At 48.0% G+C, this 23,110-nt stretch overlaps 1 protein-coding gene across 2 annotated transcripts in view; it reads right to left on the reverse strand.

The window, feature by feature from the left end:
- Positions 1-23,110, reverse strand: part of DNAH9 (dynein, axonemal, heavy chain 9) — a 286,597-nt gene that overhangs the window by 6,477 nt on the left and 257,010 nt on the right. For both annotated transcript variants that reach the window (XM_010843000.1, XM_010842999.1), the window contains 6 exons: positions 19,028-19,155; positions 15,984-16,211; positions 13,873-14,064; positions 12,385-12,576; positions 10,625-10,795; positions 5,800-5,982 (listed from right to left, as the gene is read on the reverse strand). In XM_010843000.1, the coding sequence (XP_010841302.1) occupies positions 5,800-5,982; positions 10,625-10,795; positions 12,385-12,576; positions 13,873-14,064; positions 15,984-16,211; positions 19,028-19,155 (1,094 nt within the window). The remainder of the gene's footprint in view (positions 1-5,799; positions 5,983-10,624; positions 10,796-12,384; positions 12,577-13,872; positions 14,065-15,983; positions 16,212-19,027; positions 19,156-23,110) is intronic.

Here is a 23,110-nt window from a genome sequence, read left to right on the forward strand (position 1 = left end):
GGGGGGGGGGGAGGAGTAAATGGGAACGCTCTGTACCTTCTGTTCCATTTTGCTGTGAACCTAAAACTGCTCTAAAAAATAAAGTCATAATACAAAATATGTACGCAATACTTAATTTTTAACACTCTTCAGAAATCTAAGGTCGTTTTGACAGCAGGGAAGCACAAAGTGTGTATCTTGGCTTCCTTAAAAATTTCTCACATCTGCTTGTAAGTTATTCTGACAGCGAGTTCGCATTTACTAATTGAATGTGCAAGTGATGGAGCCTTAAGGAAGGTGTCATCTCTTAGGTTCTGCTCGTTTGAGAGTGAAACAGGAACAATTTAGGAAAAGAAGAAGCCATTCATCTGGTGGTTAGGGTTCTGAACTCAGATCTGCCCACGACCTCGAGTGGAAGTAGAAACAACTCATTTCCAGAGGAGGGGTCGAGAAGAACCCAGACAGCCCTACACTAAACTAGCGCAGTGTAACTCAAATCCCTTTCTTAGAAGAAGAGGAATAAACCTACAGACCCTGGGACAGCACTTCCTGAAAGGTGTACAAAGAAGATTCGTCTCCTCAGGCACGGCCAGATTGGTAGAGGCGGGGCTTGGGGGCAGGGATGGGTGCACACAGGAAGTCTCTGGGGCCAAATGGTGGGTAAGGAAGCCTTTCGTGAAGATTCCAGCTACCCACATGGAGAAATCTGCTTCCATCTGCTCACCCCGACATCCTCAAACTCCTCCTGCCTGGGTCGTGTGGAACACAGATTAAATGCTTATTTGCTCACATGTCAAGAAAGAAAATGTACAAAGAAAACACTACATTAAATTAAATCAAATGCTTATTTGCTCACATGTCAAGTAAGAAAGTGTACAAAGAAAACACTAAATCCTTAAAAAGACGTCACTTTGGGTCCTGTGCTTGGCCTGTTCCTTGTCTACACTGCAGGGAAACCGGGGAGAACTGAAGACTGGGGGGTACTTTATCACAGGTACAAGGGCCACCTGTATGGGGCCTTAAGCACTTTTTTTTGTCCCTATAAATAAATGTTTTCAGTCTTTCTTTGATATCAGGAGAAGAAGGGGACAACAGAGGATGAGATGATTGCATGGCATCACCAACTCAATGGACATGAATTTGAGCAAACACTGGGAGATAGAGAAGGACAGGGAAGCCTAGCATGCTGCAGTCCATGGGGTCACAAAGAGTTGGACATGACTGAATAACAACAAAAATAAAAACATGATTTTCCCTCTAAGCCTTCATCGCTTTAAATGAGGAAGCTTGTGGAGAGTGCAGATTCACAGGTTCCAGTCCAAACTGAAGGACTCTGGATGGCCAGAAAAGGTCCCTTCTTGGGGGTGGGAAGTGGCTGGTGCTCTGGGCTCACAGGCTCACAGCAATGCCCCAAAATGCCCTTCTCCAGGGGCTACAGGCTGCCCCATGACCTGAAGGTCAGCCTTGGTCCTCCCTTCCTTCCCTACGAAGATGGTCTTTGCAACCAGCTGTCATTCGTATGAGATGCAGGGGGTGATGAGATGCGGAGGGAAGACAGGGAATTATGTGGGTTCCACCCCGGCCAGTCTGGTGCCCAAACTGTGGATGACAGCAGCTGGTCCATCCATGCACTCTAGCAGGCATGTGGGCCAGGGAAGCTGCCTGCGTGGTGGTTATCATCAGTCACTAAATGGCCAGAGCAAGAGCTGAACTATTAAGTCAACATACAATGGACGAAAGTAAAGTGCCAGAGCAGTCCCTCAAGTCGTCGAGCTGGGCTTTAAGTCTGAATATCTTTCACATGTTTAAATATCTGAATAATAAAAAAACAGCTCCCAGTCCCAGATACTGGACTGGCCAGGGCTCCATCTAAGAGAGCATGACTGAAATGAAATGTAACACAAGTTGTGAATGTGTAATTTTACATTTAAAATTCACAAAATTGGGACTTGCCTCATGGTCCAGTGGTTTAGAATCTGCCTGGCAAAGCAGGGGATACAGTTTCGATCCCTGCTTGGGGAACTAAGATCCCACGTGCCTCGGAGCCACTAAGCCTGCATGAGGCAACAGAGGTCCTGTGCGCTGCAACAAGACTGGATGCAGCCAAATCAGTAAAAAAATCAATATTTTAAAAATTCAAAATATTGCATGTGTGTAATTTTACATTTTCTGGTAGCCATTTTAGAAAATTTAAAAGAGGTGAATTTAATTTTCATAACATGTTACTTAATGTGATATGTATAAAATGTCAAATAGTCTAATATACAATCAACATAAAAATTATGAATAGGGTATTTCCCCTTTTTGGCCCTGTCTCTCTGAAATCTGGCATTTGACTGACACAGCACATCTCAGTGTGGACATTTCAAGCGCTCACCTGCCATTCGTGGCTACCATCCTGAATGTGTGTACTTGGTTGCTCAATCATGTCAGATTCTTTGGGACCCCATGGACTGTAGCCTGCCAGACTCCTCTGTCCATGGGGATTCTCCAGGCAAGAAGAGTGGGTTGCCATTCCCATCTCCAGGGGATCTTCCCAGCCCAGGAACCGAACCTGGGTCTCATGCATTGGCAAGTGGATTCTTTACCATCTGAGCCACCAGAGAAGCCCACCATCCTGGACAGTGCATAAGCATTTAGCTTGTCCTGTAGTTTTCTTACATAGGCAGAGATTTTCTGGGCAAGTTGCCATCAGTAGATCCTTTGAAAGTTATAACCTAGTTGACTGTAAAGGAATAAAGTGACAGCTGACAGTTTCATACATCAGGCTTTCGTGCGTTTGGTTAATATGAGTCAGTACCATTGGCCAATCAGCTCTAGTATACTCACAGGACCTGGCTCTTCGTTGTGAAAGGCTAAGAGCCAGATGTCTGACTCTTTCCTGAATTCCTCTTTGTGGAATTCATGGCTGTGGATGGCAGACCTCGCACAGAGGGTTACTTCTGCGTGCTGTGTGCTGTGGGGTTCCCACAGTTCTCAGAGGTTTGAGTGCTGTGCCTCTCAGTTCAGCTAGTACCTTTTGGGTAGCAAAGGAGTTGCTCTTTTCTTCCTTTTGAAGTTTACCATATCACTCATACTCATCTGAGTGGACTCTCTGCTCCAGCCAAAGCAAGTTAACTCTTAGAATAGGCTTAAGGCTACTCAGCAGATTCTTCTTATCATCAGCTGTCATAATTCTACCCTTCCTCCAAAGCCCCCTGGATGCCACTTCTCCTCCCCCATACTTGTCTCTTCCCTTTTCCTCCCACCTCATTGCAATCAGTCGTGCCTGGTACTGTGATCATATTCTATGTTTCTTTTCCCGCCAGACTGTCTGTCTGAAGAGGAAGGCTCCCATCAGTCTCCACTGCCTCCTCCAGGCAGAAGTGAGAGCCGAGGCTGCCCATCTACCAGCCTTCTCAAGCTAGACTGGAAGAAAAGAGCAGCTCCCTCCCCACCCCCTTCATCCTCACCTAGGCATGCGCTGAAATTCATGACACCAAACCCCAGCAAAAGCTCTTGGAAGAAAAATGAGAGAATGAATTGGAAGCTGGATGGGTAAACAGACTGCGCCAAACTGCATGGATTCAATAAACTAAGACTGCAACAAACCAACTCAAGATAATTACTAATATCAACCTGCGTATCTGAGGAACTGAGCCACATAAAATGACAGCCAAGGTCCTTATTTACATTTGATGTTGTTCTATGAAATTCTGTATTTCCTTTGATACAGGATGCAAGCAGGTGTATAATTTTAAAACATTATGGAGCGACATCAATCTTCAGCATCTCTTCCCATCCCTCTTTTCTCCTTATTTCCATCTGTCCATATTGGGGCAGAAGGCAAATTAACAGATTAAAAAAACCCAACTCACTCAGGTTTCTCAGCCTACTTCACAGTTTCTATGTGACTACACGTGAAGTCGCTCAGGGCTGTGTCCTCTGCATGCCTGACGGTGGTCATGTAACTCCAAGAGCCAGATGTGAGGGCAGCAGCATATCACAGCCCTGGATGTTCAGGGCTGGACTGAGCTTCTGCCACCAGCTATGAAACTGGGTCCATCCTTTCCCTCTGCCTGGAGATACAACTCTTTTAATAAGTGTGCCATTGTAGACTGACAGCAGCTGCCTCCCTCAGCTCCTAAATGGCAGCAGGCCCTCCCACTTGCCTGTTGTCCAGCTGAATGGTTTTAGCAGGGCTTTTCCATTAGGCTTTGTGCTGGGCACTTGATGCAATTTTCTGATGGTGAATGAAGTAGATGTGCTTAATAACTGGTGGTATAAATAAGGGATTCTCTCATTGCTCAGAGCTCGGGTAGCATCCTGGACGCTTCACATAACCATGAGGTTGCAAAAGATTAAAATTCTTTCCTTTCCTCTGATCACTGTTGTTGTTCAGTTGTTAAGTCACGTCTGACCCCTTGCGGCCCTGTGGACTGCAGCAAGCCAAGTTTCCCTGTCCTTCACTATCTCCCAGAGTTTGCTCAAACTCATGTCCATTGAGTTGGCAATGCCATTCAACCATCTACTCCTGTTGCCCCCTTCTCCTCCTGCCCTCAATTTTTCCCAGTATCAGGGTCTTTTCCTATGAGTCGGTTCTTCACATCAGGTGGCCAAAGTATTGGGGCTTCAGCTTCAGCATCAGTCCTTCCAATGAAGGACCTCCCCTGATGGGGCAGTAATAATACAGTAAGTCCCCTACATACGAACCTTCAAATTGTGAACTTTCAAAGATGCCAGTGTCAGGCATCTATCACGTCAGGCATGAGTGACATTACAGCTTGCCCTCCGTCGCCTATTGCTGACAACCCTTCAGGTCTACCATCTCCTTCCTCCTCTCCCTCCTCCATCAGTAACTTTTCCTGCCTGTTCACTTGATACCAGCCCTGTGTGCCAGCTGTTGTGCTGGACAACTGTACTTTTCAAGGTATTGTGATGTAAGATTAAGAATGTTTTATTTTTTGTGTTTGTTTTTATGCATTATTGGTGTGAAAAGTATTATAAACCTATTACAGTACAGTGCTATATAGCCGTTTGTGTTAGTTGGGTACCTAGGCTAACTTTGTTGGGTTTCTGAGCCAAGTGGACTTATAAATGCGCTCTTGGAATGGAACTCATTTGTGTGTACTTACACTTCTGGGTGCTTGCCACATGAAGGCATTATTCTACAACATTCTACGTTGTTATCACTTAGTCACTCCGTCGTGTTTGACTCTTTGCCTGCCAGGCTCCTCTGTCCATGGGGATTCTCCAGGCGAGAATACTGGACTGGGTTGCCATGCCCTCCTCCAGGGGATCTGCCTACCCAGGGATGGAATCCGCATCTCCTGCATTGGCAGGTAGATTCCTTACCACTGACCCACTGGGAAACCCATGCAAATAGATTTATTGAATCCTTCCCAAAGCCCCCCGAGGCAGGACCACTCGCCCTGTTTTACAGGTAAAGGAACTGGGACGGGGTGAGGCTTAAGTCACTCTGAAGTCACATGCTGAGGATGCAGTAGAGCGGGGAGGTGGTCCAGGGTGTCTGGACCCTGTGTTTCGATGCAGCAGCACACACACTTCTACCTCCTGGGAAAGCAATGCCAGCCACGTCAGCAGAAGACACTGGGTGTCGATTTCTCTTCTGCCTGGAGCTCAGAGCGTGTGGGCTCTGGGCAGCTTGCCAGTCACAGCTCAGTCCACCTGCCCAGTTTCCGGCTCCGGAGCCTGTCTCACCCACCCCTGTGGAAGGGCCACACTCCGTTTCTAGGAGGGGCACCTTCCTGGGTGGTGAGGCTGCTGTGACTGCTGTGCTCCAGCTCCCCAGAGCCCCGTCCCCAGCCTGGCTTCACCCACCTTTAGTCCAAGGTCCAGCTCCCGCAAGGAGCGCTGCATCTGTCTGGTGAGCACGTTCATCCGCTCGCACTCCTGGAGGATCACGGCCACGTAGGGGGTGCGCTCTTCCGCCCTGGCCATCAGCTCTGGGAGGTTAAACTCATCTGTCACCCGCTCCAGTATTTCCTCCAGGACCGCCTTGACCTGCCCCAGAAGGGGAAATACATGGTTAGGACGAGGCTCCAGCTTCTCCCTTGAAGGAGGATGTGGCAACCCACTCCGGGGTTCTCGCCTGGAGAATCCCATGGACAGAGGAGCCTGGTGGGCTACAAGTCCATGGGGTCACCAAAGAGTCAGACATGACGGAGCGACTCACACACACACTGGGAGGCTGAGTCTGCCATGTAGGAGCTCTGTCAGCAGACAAAGAAAAATGAGAAAGTGCAGGTTTAATAGAACGTGTGGGTGGCAGGGGCAGAGAGGGGGGCACTGGGGGGTAAAGAGAAGGGGCCAGGGAGCCAGTGCCAGCCCAGAGTCAGGCGAGTGGGTGGACGTGTGTGGTGGACTCCGTTCTGGCTCCTTCATCTCATCCCCCTCTTCTTGTAACAGGGCCGCGTCTCCTTTGGTGAAATTACCTTTTCCCCGCTGTTTGGGTGCACGGTCCATGCCCAGCCCTCCCATGACTCAAGTGGGCCAATCAGATGATGTTTTCCAGGAGTGTTAGAATTGAACCTCAAGCCAGGATTCAGGTGCAGAAAGTGGAGGGAAGCTCTCTGAAAGGATGGTCCACCATTCTTCCCTGAGGGACCCGGAGTCACTGTGGTTTCTGTTCTCTCTTGGGTGGATTCCTTCGATACGAGCTATTTCTTGCCTGTTTCAGCCAAATTGGACTCTGTTCTTCACAACCAAAGAACCCTGACTGAGTTAACGAGTGCTGTTGTGTATTACCTGTGTGAATTTAAGCAAGTCATTTAGGCCTCCATTTTCCCATCTATAAAAATTACCACAGTGTCTTTCTCCCCCACCAACTCCCGGGGCTGGTGAAGAGACCAAAACCAAAAGAGATCTGATGAATGTGGCGGCATCTGAAAGCTAGAAAGAACTCTATATATGGACAAGATTATTAATATTCACTTTGCCTTGTGTTGTTAACATACAACGCGTTCTCTAGGAAAAGAGCTGATGTTAGAAAAAAGAAAGTTAAAAACTCATTGCCGTGTCACAGATGGGTCTCTGGTGCTGTCACAGCGAAAACTGGGATAGAATTTTAATGGTACCTGGAAGCTGCCGCTGGACCAGAAGACAAATGGCTAAAACTACATCACACCTCTGTCTGCGGAGCTGAATTGGGAGAAACAGCCCTGTATCAGCGAGCTGCCGTTTGGACATTACTCACAAAGAAAGGAAAGGACAATCTGGAGTTAACTGTTTCAAAACACGGTGAAGGTGGGGACACAGAGTTCTCTCTGTCACTGATCAGGTGGTGGAGGATTTGGAGAGCCAGCCTGAGGAGGGAGCGGATCCACAGACATAAAGCGCACCCTTCAGATGGGAGCAGGGGGTGCCCAGGGGTGTGGTCTACCTCATTTCTGCAAGCAAATGCCTCTGATAACAAATGCTTATCGTGAAAATCTAAACGCTACATATTTAATCTAAATATTTAATCTGATACTAAAAGCAAAATTCTCCACCAAATTTGCCTCTTCCCTGAAAGGGGGAAAGAAAACCCACCGTGAATTATCTGTTTATAATTTCTGCAGGTGTTCTTCAATGCATATAACTCTACCCATCACCCCCATCCGTCTGTCCGTCTGTCCGTCCACCCATCCATCATCCACCATCCACCCACCCATCTCCTTTTTTGCATGTCCGTCACACCTTCCTTCCTGCCTCACTTCTTTCCTCTATCCCTTCCTCTCCTCCCTCTCCACTTCTTTCTCTATCAATCACTAGTGGAATCATAACACACATAGCTTTTTCAGCCTGTTGTTTTTGTTTTCTTTTGACTGCTCTTCATGGCCTACAGGCTGTTAGTTTCCCTACTAGGGATCAATCCCAGCCCCCCTGCAGTGGAAGATCAGAATTTTAACCCCTGGACATCAGGAAAGTCCCTCAGCTTGCTTTTTTCACCTAGGAATAGATCTTGAATACGTTCCCTTGTTAGTACATATGGATTTTCCTTGTTTTTTTTTTAATAGTATATATTGTTTCACTGTTTTGGCATGTGCCAAAATAATTTATTGAGTCATTTCTCTGCTGATGGATATTTGGTTTACTTGTTTATCATTTCTACTACTACAAACAACTCTGCGATAAAGATACCTATCATAAAATCTGTGCCCTTTTGAGTGTTTCCACTTGTTGAAATCCAAGGAATAGAACTATGAGAAACACACATGAACATTTAGAACTTTAGTGGCTATTGTCAAATTGTTTTGTAATGTAAACCTGTATAACAGACACAAGCGTGCCTGTCCTCTTACTGTCACCACTGGATCTCCTAATACGGAAAAAAAACTTTTTTACCATCGTGTGAAACGTATTTCACTTAACTTCATTTAGTTACAAGTGATGTTGAGAATATTTTATTATTTTTATTGGCCCTTTGTATTATCACGTGAATTTCTTTTGTGTCCTTTTCCCCCTTTCTCTCTTCTCTCTCCTTCTTTTCCTTCCATAGATTAGAACTCTGTGTATTAGTAAAAATCTGCACACTTCCTGATAGCTGTGTTGCAAAAGGGTTCTTCTAGTTTGGCAAGTGATCATAGTTCATTCATCTCTGTCACACACACACACACACACACACACACTGTTTCTTGAAGTGGTTAGAAGAAGGAGATAAGGAAATGACAAGAACTAGAAACTTATTTGAACGCTGCCCGAAGAACCCTAAGCCTATTACTTATATCAGATCAGATCAGATCAGTCGCTCAGTCGTGTCCGACTCTTTGTGACCCCATGAATCGCAGCACGCCAGGCCTCTCTGTCCATCACCAACTCCCGGAGTTCACCGAGACTCACGTCCATCGAGTCAGTGATGCCATCCAGCCATCTCACCCTCTGTCGTCCCCATCTCCTCTTGCCCACAATCCCTCCCAGCATCAGAGTCTTTTCCAATGAGTCAACTCTTCGCATGAGGTGTCAAAGTACTGGAGTTTCAGCTTTAGCATCATTCCTTCCAAAGAAATCCCAGGGCTGATCTCCTTCAGAATGGACTGGTTGGATCTCCTTGCAGTCCAAGGGACTCTCAAGAGTCTTCTCCAACACCACAGTTCAAAAGCATCAATTCTTCGGCGCTCAGCCTTCTTCACAGTCCAACTCTATATAGTTTCAGTCTTTTTATTTTTAAAAAAGCTAGGAACTTTTAAAAATTAATTAATTGATGTTATTTATTTATATTTTGGCTGTGCTGGGTCTTTTTGTGTTCCTGCATTCAGGCTTTCCCCAGTTGCAGTGAGTGGAGGCTACTCTTTCTTGTGGTGAAGCTAGGAACATTTTTGATACTAGGTGGGTGGTTTGAGTTTTGAGCCACATAAGCTTTCCTATCTTCCTTTGCTTCTCGAGTTATACCCTATGCATCAAAAGGTCAAACAGGCTGAGTTGCGGGATTTAGAGCAGCTTTCTCCAAGTAGGTTCACCAGCATCACCATTGCAAGGCTGCACATTCCTGGGCGTCACCCTAGACCTGAGAACCTATCCGAAGCTCCCCAGCTCATTCCGAGGCGTATTAACATTTGAGTCATTTTAATGACATCACTCTATACCTTTAAACAAACATCCAGCTCCTTTACTATCAGTCAGTTTGTTTTCCTGAAATCAGTCTTTGGAGCCAAAATGTTTGATAGCTCCGGGTTTCTTAATCCATAATCTTCCAAGTACCAGAGAATCTCTAACTAAGGGAAACCAGGCAGGACTGCAGAGGGGAGGCGGGGTGAAGGAGATGCGACCTTTGGAAACTGAGCTGCCTCGTCCTGAGAAGCATCACAGGCAAGTTTCACTTTAGCTTCTTCCTTTCCTGCCCTCTGCTCAGCCCTCATCAGGGACAGAGCTCCCAGGTTGCCTCTGGTCACCTTAAACCCACTCCACACTCTCCTCTGCTCTTCTGCCCAAGAATTCTCCTCCATCTTCCTTTAGTTTCAGAAAGTGCTGTGCTTAGCAGCACTTACTTGTATGTTAGGAGGCTCTGGGACTGTCATTCATACAGAGAGACCACATTTTCATCTGAAACACGAGAGAGTTCACCAGCATCTAGTTGGCCGAGTGAGGGTGGGGTGTTTAAGAACAGCTCCCCACCCATCATTGCTTAGTTTGCCAAGGAACCACGAGGTCCTTTTCAAGGTCCCCAAACCACAGCTGTTCGGCCCTGCCTTTTCTTCACTTGGGTTGACAAATGGGAATAAAATCTGCCTTGGGGTTAGTGGTTCAGTTGGTACAGAATCTGCCTGCAATGCAGGAGACCGAGGTTTGATCCCTGGGTTGGGAAGATCCCCTGGAGAAGGAAATGGCAACCCACTCCAGTATTCTTGCCTGGAGAATCCCCTGGACAGAGGAGCCTGGAGGGCTACAGTCCATGGGGTCACAAAGAGTTGGACACGACTTTCACTTTTTGGGGTGGATGGGCAAAGCACCGACACACCGAAAGTGGGTACCTACTGTTAGGTAACTTGAGGGCCCATCAGGTCACCTGACGGGTCGGGGCCCTAGGAGAGGAATGCTGGACCGTTCATGGAAGCGGAAGATGTGCGCCCTGCGGTCTGCACCGTGCATCTCATCGAGGCCCACGGGAGAAGCACCGCCCTGGGCAGTACTAGGCCCCCAGAATATCTAGGGCAAGCCTTCCACATACCTTTTCTTCTCTCACGGCCCCTGCTCCTTCTCCAGCCTGGCTGTCCCGGGGCTGCAGCTCCAGCACTGTGCGAAAGAGCTTCTCCGATGTTTGGGTCAGGAAGCCAATCTCAGCATTCGGGTGGAGGCCGTAGAGGTAGGGCGACTCTGGGGGCAGCTGGGCATCGATGTACTGAAAGTCAAGGGCAAGCTCACTTGAAAACCAGCCAGACGTATCTCCCCTCTCTCACCTGACCCGTCCTCTGCAGGGCAGTCAGTGGGTCAGAGCAGGGCCCATCTAGAGCAAAGTGGTACTTCCTAGGTGGCTCAGTGGTTGGTAAAGAATCTGCCTGCAATCCAGGAGACTCGGGTGTGATCCCTGGGTCGGGATCAAAGGACATGGCAATCCACTCCAGTATTCTTGCCTGGGAAATCCCATGGACAGAGGAGCCTGGTGGGCTGTGGTCCATGGGGTCGCAAGAGTCAGACGTGACTGAGCACGCAACAGCAACAGAGCAGAGTCTAAGTGACAGATGGCTCATTACTTAAAGGCAAATCCGCGTGTTTATTTTCGCATTTCTTCCAGCACCCGGTACATGCTCCTGGACTCTTGGTAGGTGCCCTACAACCGTCTATTAGCTGACAGATTATAGAGAGGGAAGCCTGCAAACCACCGTATCCTCCAACACCTTCTCCAGCCTCTGGTCAAGTTGTTCCATCGACCGACAGTAGGGGATGCTCTTGCACAACTTTCTTGGCTAAAGGTTTCAACGTGTTTATTTTAAAAATTCCCTTGATTTACTTTCAAGAGTCTTATTTTTTTTTTTTTTTAGTCTTATTGTTTTTAATTTCTTCTTATAGACTTAGTTTTCTGGATTGAGTGACTTTTATGACATATTCTTAAACTTTAGAAATTAAAAATATGCGTAAAGCTTGTAGTTAACGTTCCTATGACCACTGTTTCCCTTAAGTTTGTTATTCAAGAGTTCTTTTAGGAATCTTAAAAGTCAAGCAACAAACGAGTTTTTTTTTTGTTTGTTCTAATTGCCTTTTAATACATTTTCATGGTGGGCTAAATAGGCAAAGATGCACACCTTAAAAATAACTGAAGTAAAAGTAAAATGACCTGACGCTGGGGAAGATTGAAGGCAGGAGGAGAAGGGGATGACAGGGTATGAGATGGTTGGATGGCATCACCGACTTGATCTCCAAGAGTTGGTGTTGGACAGAGAAGCCTGGCGTGCTGCAGTCCATGGGAATCGCAAAGAGTCGGACGCAACTGAGCAGCTGAACTGAACTGAACAGTAAAATGAAAACCTCCAGTGACAGTATGCAAAAGCTCCATGAGAATGTTCTCTCGGTGTGTGTGTACGTGCCTCTGAGAACAGGAGGGTGAGTGGTCTGCTCCACAAGACCATGTCCCTCTGAAGGTATTCTGAACCACTAATAGAAACTTAAAGTTGGCTAAGTTCTTACCTGAATTTTTGCTCCTAATGGTTTTGTCAATATCCTGAATGAAAACAATCAAGTAAATGCCCGAGATGTTGTTTGTAGAAAAGAGCAACAAATAGAATTATTGAACCGAACGTCAAGAATAAAAAGATCTCTGAAAGTTCAATTTTGTCATTAATTGGAGGCTAGAAGTCCTCTAGGAGCCCTCAAATTGAGCAGGCTGAGAGCCACGCTGCGTGTGAGCTCGTCTTTTTCAGCCGTCCTCCCCTGGCCCTGCCCAGGTGTCTCCAGTCCTCCTGGGCTGCACAGAAGGGAGACCCAGGTCCCTACCTGGTGGTAGGCATTGTAGTCCATGTTGCCGGGCAGTGGGAACCCTGGGGCCAGGGCCAGCTCTCCCTCTAGCATCTCTGGTTTGATGAACTCCTCCAGGTAGGTTCTGCAGAGTCTCCGGTCCCAGTCATCGGTGATGTGGCCCCCGTACATGATCTCACCGAAGAGGTACCGCAGGTCATCGTAGGGGACCTGAGACAGGAAGGGAGGAAGCCCTGCACGCCGGCCTCAGGCCGACCAGATGTGAGCCACAGGATGTGGTGGGTCTGGAGATTAGGAGCAACGTCTTTTTAAAAAAAATCTTTTTGACTGAACTGCACTGCACATGGGATCTTAGTTGCCTGACCAAGGATTGAACCCATGCCCCCCTGCATTGGAAGCATGGAGTCTTAACCACCGGACCACCAGGGAAGTCCCAGGAGCAGTGTCTTATTCATCCGTGTTTCCCTGGTACCCAGCAAGGTCGAGCACCTCTGGGAGCGAGCACCTCTGGGAGCTCATTAAATGAGGGAAGAGTTAGATCAAAGGATGAGAAAAGGTAAGACACAGGCACTCTTGCACACACGCCTGCCCTCGTTCACCGTCATTAACTGTGGCAGTAAAGTCGGGCTCTACCTACGGGTCCTTTAAACCTGCCAAGCTCAAGTAGAGGAGAGCAAAGACGTGGGTACTTTTCTCATTCGCTGCCATTAGTTAGCTTATCGATTAATCGTCTCCTTGGAAAGTTCAGAGTGAGTGAAATACAGCACACGAGTTCATGAATGTTAGCGTTAGGCAGGAAAGCCACTTGGAAGCCTGGGTCCTCGAGGCAGGTGAAGGGATGGTGTGTTCTGTGGTGGACTTCCCAGGACCCTGGAGCCAGAGCCAGAGCATTGCTTCTGGGCCTGATTCACTGTCCCCAGAGAAAGAGGGAGAGGCCTTGCAGAGGCTGTTTGGTCTTGCCTAAACTGAAGAGCGTGGATCATCGGTGTCAGTGTCTCATAAAATGAAGCCATCAGGAGGGACAAAGGAGGCGAGGTGAAGGAAGAAGGAAGCATTTGGCTTCTTCAACTTCAGCAAGACCGTGCTTAAGATGGTGCTTATGCGAGGAGCTGCGTGCATCACCACAAGAAGGTCTCCGTCTTTGGTGAATTAAATTGGGAGCTTGTAGCATATAAGAGTGGGTCTCTTTCTGCCAATCACCACCCCCAGCAATGCTGGGAGTACACAAGGGGGCTGGGACAGACACCCATGGGACTGACTGACACCAAGTGTGAGTCACTGTTAACAGTTTGGTTTCCTGAGCTTTCTCACTACTCTTACCACACCCCTCTCCCTTCATGGTACTTCCTCCTCGGCCTCACGCTGCTCTTGGGGTTGACCCTGCAGTAAACCAGCACTTCCTCATGCCCCCTGGGGGGCTGTAGACCTGCGCCAGTGAGCACACCCCATCTCCCCATGCTGATGCCCCATCATCTTTCTCAGAGGCGCCCTCCCGACCTGCCGTACCTTGGGGTTGGCCTCCAGGAAGTTGTAGAGCACGTTCACAGAGATGGTGAGGTCCCCGGTGTTGAAGGGGTAGGAGCGATTCCACCCCTGGGGCCCAAACTTCCGTCTTTCTGCCACCACAGCGTGAAAGTAACAAAGCGCAAAGAGGATGCTCTTAAACTCCGTCTCCCGGGAACACATCTCCAGGGTGTCCTGGAAGGAGATGATGCCCAGCGTCAGAGCAGAGCAGCTGTGACGCGGGGCAGGCGGCGCGGGGGTGCGGAGACTCGGGTGGCAGCAGGACTGTGGGTTGCGCTGCAGACAGGCATGGAGTCCGGTTTGAGAGGACCTTGCCAAGGGGCTGGGCTTTAGTTTAGATTCAGCCTATAACAGAGCTTGGTTACAGTTGCAGTTTGCACACACGGACGTGCTAACGACGTTCCCAAGTGTAGCCAAAGAGAAAAGGGTAGGGGGCCACAGAAGTGTTACATTTGTCCTGTTGACAGCACTCGGCACTGGGATGTGGGTGGGGACACCCACAGCATCATCTCTGACTCCCCTCCTTCCTGTCATGTTTCCTTGACCATCATGGAGTCTCAGTAGGTGTAATTACTGCCTGTGTGACTGACGACCCCACGGCTCATCTGCTGCGGGAACTGCTGAAGCAGAGGGCGGTGGGAATTGGAGCCACAAGACACAGAGGGGTGCCCTGCCCTTTACATCCTAACGGACACGTGGCTGCAGATGCAAGACCCCCGAGGGGCCTGGCTGCAGCGCAGAAGGCAGGGGAAATGGTCTGACTCATGAAGAGAGGATGAAAGATGGGAAGATGGAAGAAAAGAAGCAAGAGAGAATCCAGAGGAAGTCGGTGGAACTGTTCTTAGATGTTAATGGGCATGGGGATGAGTGGGGAGGGAGAAACTTGCATTGTGAATGGCTGTTAGGACGCGAACCCTGGATTCTTTGGAAGGAAATGTGTCCTCTGAGTGAGCTCCTCTGTTAGGAAGGAGCAAGATGCTGCTGCTAAAGCCCGAGAGGCACTTACAAAGCTCACACGACTAGATTGGGTTCAGTCAGTCCTGGCATTTCTTCTAGGAGGTGGACCTTAGACTTTGCTTACAGCAATGAAGGGAAGCAGAGGAGACCGCAGAGATTAAGCTGCTGGTAGGTCTGATTTTTTCCCCAGTGAACCCGTGACACAGTTTCTCTCTCTGGTCCCTTGATTGGGCACCACGCTTGCCATGAAGATATGGATGTGAAAGGTCAGAGATGGTACAGGAAACAAAGTCACTGCCTCGTGCAAACAGGAACTTATTATAATAATGGCTTTTTGGACAGAGCTTTTCTCTGCGGACGTGTAAGGAGCTTCCTTTGTTACCTCTGACACACGTGGAAAATCGAGTCCTGCTGAAAAATGCCTTTAAGCACAAACATGAGAAGCCACACTTGTGAAGCTAGTTGACAGCGGGTTCGCTCAAATGAAAGTCAGAATGAAATGATCATCTCCAAGCACAGCGGTCAGGGAAGAGGGAATGAAAAGACCCCAGTTCTGCGATTTGTCCCATAAACAGTGAAAATAAGGCTCTGGAGGAACAAAGCAAATCCTAGAGGGTATTAAGCGGGCCACTGTTTCCAAGCATTTGCAAATGCAGAATGGAGCAACTGACACTCTTGTGAGCAATGAAGAGACTCCTGAATCTGTCCCTGTTCCTCCAAATGACCTACTGCAGAGGCTGGTAAAGTCCCAAATGTCAACTGTTGTGTATCCTTCCACAGCAGAACCAGGACAAGCCAGCATCTCTTGGGATATACTTCCCAACTGCTCGATAACTAAGACTGGACGTTGAGCTTGCACGGGGTAAGCCCAAAGACAAGGGCCCCTGGGGAGGCTGACAAGATGATACTAAACCTACCGAGGCATAGTTCTATTATCTTAATAATTAGGAGCTATACCACTGAAGCAGCTGCCGCCCCTTCCCTGTCTCTGCTCAGGACCCTCAGGGCAGGCGAGCAGGGCATGCCCTGCCACTGACTCCTGCAAGAGAGTGTGTTTTCCTCCTGCCCTGGGTGGGGGTGGGGGGTCTGCTCTTTGCGAGGCGAAGTGTCCTGCTCCCCTCCCTCCAGGGCCCTACCTGAGTGAAGTTGTCCAGGGCCTTGTGCAGGTTGGCGTACATGCCCGTGGGTGGCTCGCTGGTGATCTTGATGGCATTCTCCAGGAGGCCCTGGGGGATGATGTGGCTCCCAGGGGAGGGTGCGGGCTCCGCACTCATGAAGACCCTGAACTCTGCGTGGCTGTTCTCACTATGCTCCTCCAGCTTCTCCTCCAGGGTGCCGAGCCACTTGGCCACCAGGTGGATATTCTGGTGGGAAGGAAGGAGCCCCCCGCCCCATGCAAACCTCTGCTTAAATGGTGATCAGGAAGGAGGATCAGGGTAGAGGGCGGTACCTGGCCTTTGCTTCAAACAAATCACATCCTAGCAAGACTCTTGGGGTTCTCAGTAATGAGGACCCCTTTTTCCTGCCATTCAAACTATCCTTCCATGTCCTAAGGATCTCAAGCTTGACCTTGAGGCTTCGGAATCCCCTTGTTTGGATGACTTGTTGAAACAAAGGTCCTTGGGCCCCACCTCAGAGCGGCTGATCCATGGAGGGGCCTGAGTGCTTACACTTCTAACAAGTCCTTAGGTGATGCTGCTGCTCCCGGTCTGGGGGGTCACACTTGAAGTGCCTCATGCATGGTTACCCTCCAACTTCAGATCCCCACAGTCTGACACCCAGATTTTTTTGAACCTCTGACACTCAAATGTGGGGCCCGTGGACCAGTGATGTTACCACTACCTGGAAGCCAGTTAGAAATGCTGACTCAGACTTACTGAATTCGTGCATTTTAATAAGATCTTCCAGTGATTTGTCTGCATGTTCAGGCTTGAAAAGCATTCATTTAAACTTCTAGCTAGCTCTCCTTCCTCCTCCTCCCTCTCCAAATCATTCTGCTAATTGTTGTCAAACTTATCTTCCTAAAACACACTGGGACATTGCAGATCTCATAGAGGGAAGGTTCCTCGTCTATGCCCAAGCCCCTCCGGTCTTTGAGCCTGTCTCCTCCTCCCTGAGATTCCTATCTGTCAGTCTGTCTATGTGAAACGACATTAATTTCTTAGCACCACCTTGCAGCATGCACTTTTCACTCTAGCAAGGATAGTCACTTTGCTTCATTGCAATATGTTTCATTATGATGGACAGATAAGAGCTCCTTGATAAATATTTGAGGAAGGCTGCTTGCAGAACCTTAAATACACAGGTCAGCACAGGACACAGTGCTGAGGCCACAGCCATCTGGTCTACTTTCTCTTCTATGAAAAGAGAAATAACGGTAATACATGCCATACTTATTTCCCAGAGTTGCTGCAAATAACCAAAGGTAATGGATTTGAGAGGGCTTTGTATACTGTGAAATGCTATGCAGGAGTTAGGAGTGGATGCTAAGATGAAAATTTATTAGAGGAAAGAATTCCATTGTCATCACTCTATCGGAGCAGAGAGGTTGGTGGCTGACTAGAGAGCCGGGGCTCCGTGAGCTGGGCAGCACCGCCACTCCCCAGTGAGAAACTCTGCCGTTGCATCAGGAATCCCAGCTTCTGAGTTTGATCTTGGAGATCTCTCAGAAACCACATTGGGACAAGATGTGACAGTCCAGGGTAGCAGATAGGTACGGCTTGTTGTCTCTGGAGGGGGCTGGGTTCCTGAAGGTGTTAGTGCCCAGGGTGAAGTGAAGCGAAAAAGTTAGTTGCTCAGTTGTGTCCGACTCTTTGTGACCCCATGGACTGTAGCCTGCCAGGCTTCTCTGTCCATGGGGATTCTCCAGGCAAGAATACTGGAGTGGGTTGCCATGCCCTCCTCCAGTGAGTCTTCCTGACCCAGGGATCAAACCTGGGTCTCCTGCATTGCAGGTAAAGATGGATTCTATACCATCTGAGCCATCAGGGAAAACCCAGTGGCTAGAACGGGGCCGCTTTGACAGATGAGCCTGAGACAACTGGGGAGGTCACACCCTCCCATCACTGAGGTGATCCAGTGGGAGGAGGCAGGGACCCTGCTGTCATTCTCTTTCCTCCTTAAGGTCCCCCTGTTTCTGGAAAAGGAGTCCTAGGGAACAACAGGTCCTTCTGCTGCTAGGCTCAAACAAACAGTGAGATAATGAGGACCCAACAGCATGAAGTGTTCACTGAGTCATCAGGAGAGAGGAAGTTCTGGGTAATCAAAGTCAAATGGGAGGGGAGGGACTGGCTTTTCCATTTGATTCTTTCCTCCGTTGCTTTCTTCACTGATTCTTTTACCCAACAGGCTCTGGTTGAGTGTCTACTGTGTTCACGGTAGTGTGAAAGGAGGGAAAGTATTAGTCTCTCAGTCGTGTCTGACTCTTTGCGACCCCATGGATTGTAGCCTGCCAGGCTCCTATGTCCCTGGAAGTCTCCAGGCAAGAATACTGGAGTGGGTTACCATGCCCTCCTCCAGGGGATCTTCCCGACCCAGGGACTGAACTTGGGTCTCCTGCATTGCAAGCAGATTCTTTACCATCTGAGCCAGCATCTGAGGGAAGTAGTGTGCTGGGTGCCAAAGGTAGATGGGGATGTCTCTTTCTCTAAAAAAATGCAGTGGAGGACACAGGCATATATATGGTGGACTGTTCCTACAGAGCCGTGGATGCGCTCACAGAGGTGGCTACAGGGTGCTACGGGAGGAGAGAAGGTCTGCCGCTCGCTCTGCCACAGCCTCAGCATCCATGCAAGTTGCAAGAACAGGAATGAGGACAGGCCATGACAGAAGAAGGGCAGCCTTTACTTCCTGTGTTTAGTGAACCTCAACAGTAGGTGTTCCAGACTCTAGATGCCAACATGAGCTCTCAGTGAAGAGGCTGAGTTCTGGTTGCACGTGAGGCATTCTAGTCATGCATGTGACGGAGAACGTGGACCATGTGACCCAGAGGAAAGGCGGAACAGAAAAGAGTTCCGTGGAAGGCATGGGAAGAGATCAGCAGCTGGAAAAGTCCAGCTGAAAACCAGCATCCTGAGAAGATTAGGAAGTCAAGGGAGGAGGGTGTGGAAGGAAAGGTGGCCCCGGAGGTCCACACAGGGATGGGTCAAGAATGGGCCCCATCAGCGCAGAGTGGGCGTACCTGCAAAATAACCCAGTGGCCTTTCTTGGCAGCCAGGTCCAGCACGGCCTCAGCCACGACCTCCTGTCCTTGCCCCAAAGACACGTTGTGGAAGTTCCGGTTGTTGAAGGTATATCCGAGTTTCTTGCCTGAAAGGAGCATGGAGTGGTCATTAGCACCTCTCATGTCACTGAGTGTTCACCCCCACACAGCACCCCCATCGCCAGCGGCCAGGAGCCATACACCCCAACCTCATGCACAGACCCTTTTCCTTCCCAGGGTGGGGTTGCTACATCTTCCAACTTTTTGTTCCCAAATAAAAAGCAGCACGCTTGTCGAGACAAAGCAACCTCTCCCCGCGCTCTTCACTGAATCCCTGCCAACTAAATACTGGCAGTTGCCATCTGCTTCTACAAGGCCACTGTAGCTCCTGACCTTCCAAACTCCCTGAAAGGAGTTCAGGGTGGAGATCAGGAATGGTATGCTCTGTGCTCTGGGAAAAACTGGCAGAACAGACGTTCACATAGTTAGATATTTTCAGGAGATTTTATGAGCCCGAATTCTTGAATCTCCTCATATCTGGAAAACCACTGAAATCATTAATGGAGACATCACTCCTCGTGACCAGCATCCAGCCTTGGCCAACCGTGTGCTCGGCTGCATGTACAGCCTTCACTAAAACCATATAAGACACCGACCTCCTTCCCTCACCTCTTTGGAGCAGCTCCTCAGAGCTCTCTGCGAGGCTGTGTCCCAGGCTCTAGGCCTCACTGTGCCCCAAATGAAACTCAACTCACAACTCTCACATTGTACTATTTTTTTTTCAGTTAACACCCCCAAGAGTGGACAGATATGCCCCTCCATTTTGTGCAGCCTCCACTCCAAGACCAGGCATTGCACCACTGTCCTAGAGTGAAAAGGCTCAGAGAGTTGCAAGTGTGTGGGTATGGCTGGGTCTAGCTTGCTTGATCCCCTGATATATATTAATAATAATGTGTATTTTCCCTGGACACCTACTGGGAGGTGTGGCCCCAAGGGGCAGGACTCAGGTGGTTTTAGCTTCCTGTACTTTACTCCACAGGAACCTCCTCCTTGTTATTCCCACCACATAGAACATTTACTGTCGTCATCTTGCGTGAATTGGAGTGAAGAGAGGCATGCCAAGGAAGGGCCTGGCTGTGTGGGTGTGAATGTTGTGCATCTCAGTGTTAGGAGTGGTGTAAGGGAACAGCCACGTGAACACACATGTCACAACTGTGTCACTGGCGCAAGGCGAATGCTCAAGAGTTGCTCTGCACCAAGCTGAGCTCCCTTGCTATACAGCAACTCCCCACTAGCTATCTATTTTGTACATGGTAGTATATATATGTCAGTGCTATGATGACCTGGAGGGGTGGGATGGGGGAGGTGAGGGAGGCTCAGGAGGGAGGAGATACATGTATTCTTATGGCTGATTCTCACTGTTGTACGGCAGAAACCAACACAGCATTGTAAAGCAATTATCCTCTGATTTTAAAAAAAGCAATGGAAAAATAAATAATAATTATGTAATGTGACAGAGGTGTTAGCTAATGCTGCGGTGATAATCATGTTGCAAAACATGGTGTACATCTGAAGCTTACACAATATTCTATGTCAATTATATCACAATTAAAAACATGAAGATCAATGAAAAAGAGTTGCTCTGCAAACCTGAGAAAGACTTCACACAAAGAAATAACCTTACTAAAGGACACCAATTCTGCCTGAATACTAGCTATTCACCAATCCAATAAAGTTTAGAGAAAGTATACAGTTTTCTTTAGACAAAGGATCACAAAAGTGTGCAATACCATGAAGGAGTTGTTGGGCAATTTTTCTCAGAAGGTAAGGAACATGAGAGAGAGGAGGAGAAATTAAAAAAAAAAAAAGAATAAAAGTCTGTACTTAAATTTAGTCTCAGGGGAACTAAAACTGAAGATGCAATTTGATATTTCTGCAAGAAATTTTAAAGAACACTGTCAATATTGGAAGCGTCTTTAAAGCACTAAAAAAAATATGGAGTTTTATTAAACTGTATAGGACAAAGCCATATGATGACTTTTTGTACTGAGGAATGGTTATTACAGATTCAGCAGAGATGAACCCAAGAAACACCCTTATTAAACTCTACAAATCTTAGCTGGCAATGGATTTGATGTCAGCTTTAGAGCTGGGAATATAAACAGTGGATTCCACAGAAAATACTAGGATAAGGGTGCTGGACTGTTAGATAGTCTCGGTGACATTTCTGCTCACAAAAGAGCCTATTTCGTTTCTTTATTCACAAAGGATAAGGGGTAAAAAGGACTTAGGTTTAGATTACTTTGAATACTGTGTGCTATGACTTCCAGCCCTCCCCTCCCCACTCCTCACCTTTGCCTCATCTTTCCCTTTCTGATCTTCCTTCCAGTGCGCCTTATGGTGGGGTCACCACGAGCCAAGTCCCACTGAAAACCTCCTTGACCATCCTGGCAGCTGTGTTTCCTCGAACGCTAGTCTCTTTGAGGACATGACAACTTCTGTGTCTCTGTCTCTCGCTCCACACAGCCCCAGGGCTGGGAGGAAGGTGAACATTTTTCTAGCCTTCTCTTAGAACTTGCAGACTATTTTTTCTCCACTCTTGTAGAGAAACCCTTTCTCTTCTAAAGCACGTGCATCGGTTATATTACCTACTAACTTGTATGTTTTATGCCTTCTATCAACTTCCCAGAGAGAGTCACTTTTATTAAGGCTTTGGAACTTGGTTTAAAATCTTCCATCTTTTCTTGCTTCATCATTAACTTGGTGAACTTTGCTGTCACTGTGGATGACTCGGTCGACACCCAGCCCCATGTTTCCTCGTCTTCAAAGAACTTCATTCCATTTCTGCTACCCACTTTCAGAGGCTGCACCAAGGACTTTATCATTAGGAATGATCCTGTGTCTCATATATTATTCTTTCATACTTATTCACAATGATAATGTCCTGCTCGTCAGATTGTTTAATCTTTTAAAAAATTATTTTAAAATATTTATTTGTTTGCTTTTAGCCGTGCTGGGTCTTTGTGGTGGTGTTCTGGCTTCTCACTGGGGTGGCTTTTCTTGTTGCAGAGCACAGGATCTAGGCATGCGGGCTCAGTAGTTGTGGCACGAGGGTAGTTGCTTAGTGGTTGCTCAGTCGTTGCTCCTCAGCATGTGGAAACCCAGACTAGGGATCAAGCCTGTGTCCCCTGCACTGGCAGGCAGATCCTTAACCAGTGGACCACCAGGGAGACCCCAGACTATTCAATTTATTACTCCCTGCTCCCTGCTCATATGATCCCACATTAATAAAACACCCAGTGTGTTGGCTCCTCTGTTTAACCTAACCTTCTTCTTTACCTCCCTGTTATTTTTAATATGGATCCAATAACCCTTCATTTGAACCATGATCTTATAAGACTCTTAAGTCTTGTCCATTCTACATCTGCATCACCCAACTTTTGTGAAACCGTAACCCTGGCCGGCTACAGTTCATGAGGTTTTAGAGAGTTGGACACGACTGAGCAATTGACGCTTTTGAACTATGGTGTTGGAGAAGACTCCTGAGAGTCCCTTGGACTGCAAGGAGATCAGACCAGGCAATATTAAAGGAAATCAGTCCTGTATACTCACTGGAAGGACTGATGCTGAAGCTGAAGCTCCAATATTCTGGCAACCTGATGTGAAGAACTGATTTCTTAGAAAAGATCCTGATTCTGGGAAAGATTGAAGGCAGGAGGAGAAGGGGATGACTGAGGATGAGATGGTTGGATGGTGTCACTGATTCGATGGACATTAGTTTGAGCAAGCTCCGGGAGTTGGTGATGGGCATGGAAGACTGGCATGCTACAGTCCATGGGGTCACAGAGAGCTGGACATGACTAGTGGACTGAACTGAACTGAGAGACTAAACACATACACACGCAATCCTGCACAAACCTGAGCATTAATACAAGAGAAAAGTAACACACCGGGTGAACTGGGGCCACAGCAAGTTGACACTTCTCAATCTCAGGAGACTTTGCTACACTGCCCACTCCCCTCTGCCTTTAAGCTTCCTAAGGGTGGTGAAGGGGGATTTCC

Source organism: Bison bison, unplaced genomic scaffold, assembly GCF_000754665.1.
Source record: "Bison bison bison isolate TAMUID 2011002044 unplaced genomic scaffold, Bison_UMD1.0 scf7180017864180, whole genome shotgun sequence".
Classification (NCBI taxonomy): Eukaryota; Metazoa; Chordata; class Mammalia; order Artiodactyla; family Bovidae; genus Bison; species Bison bison.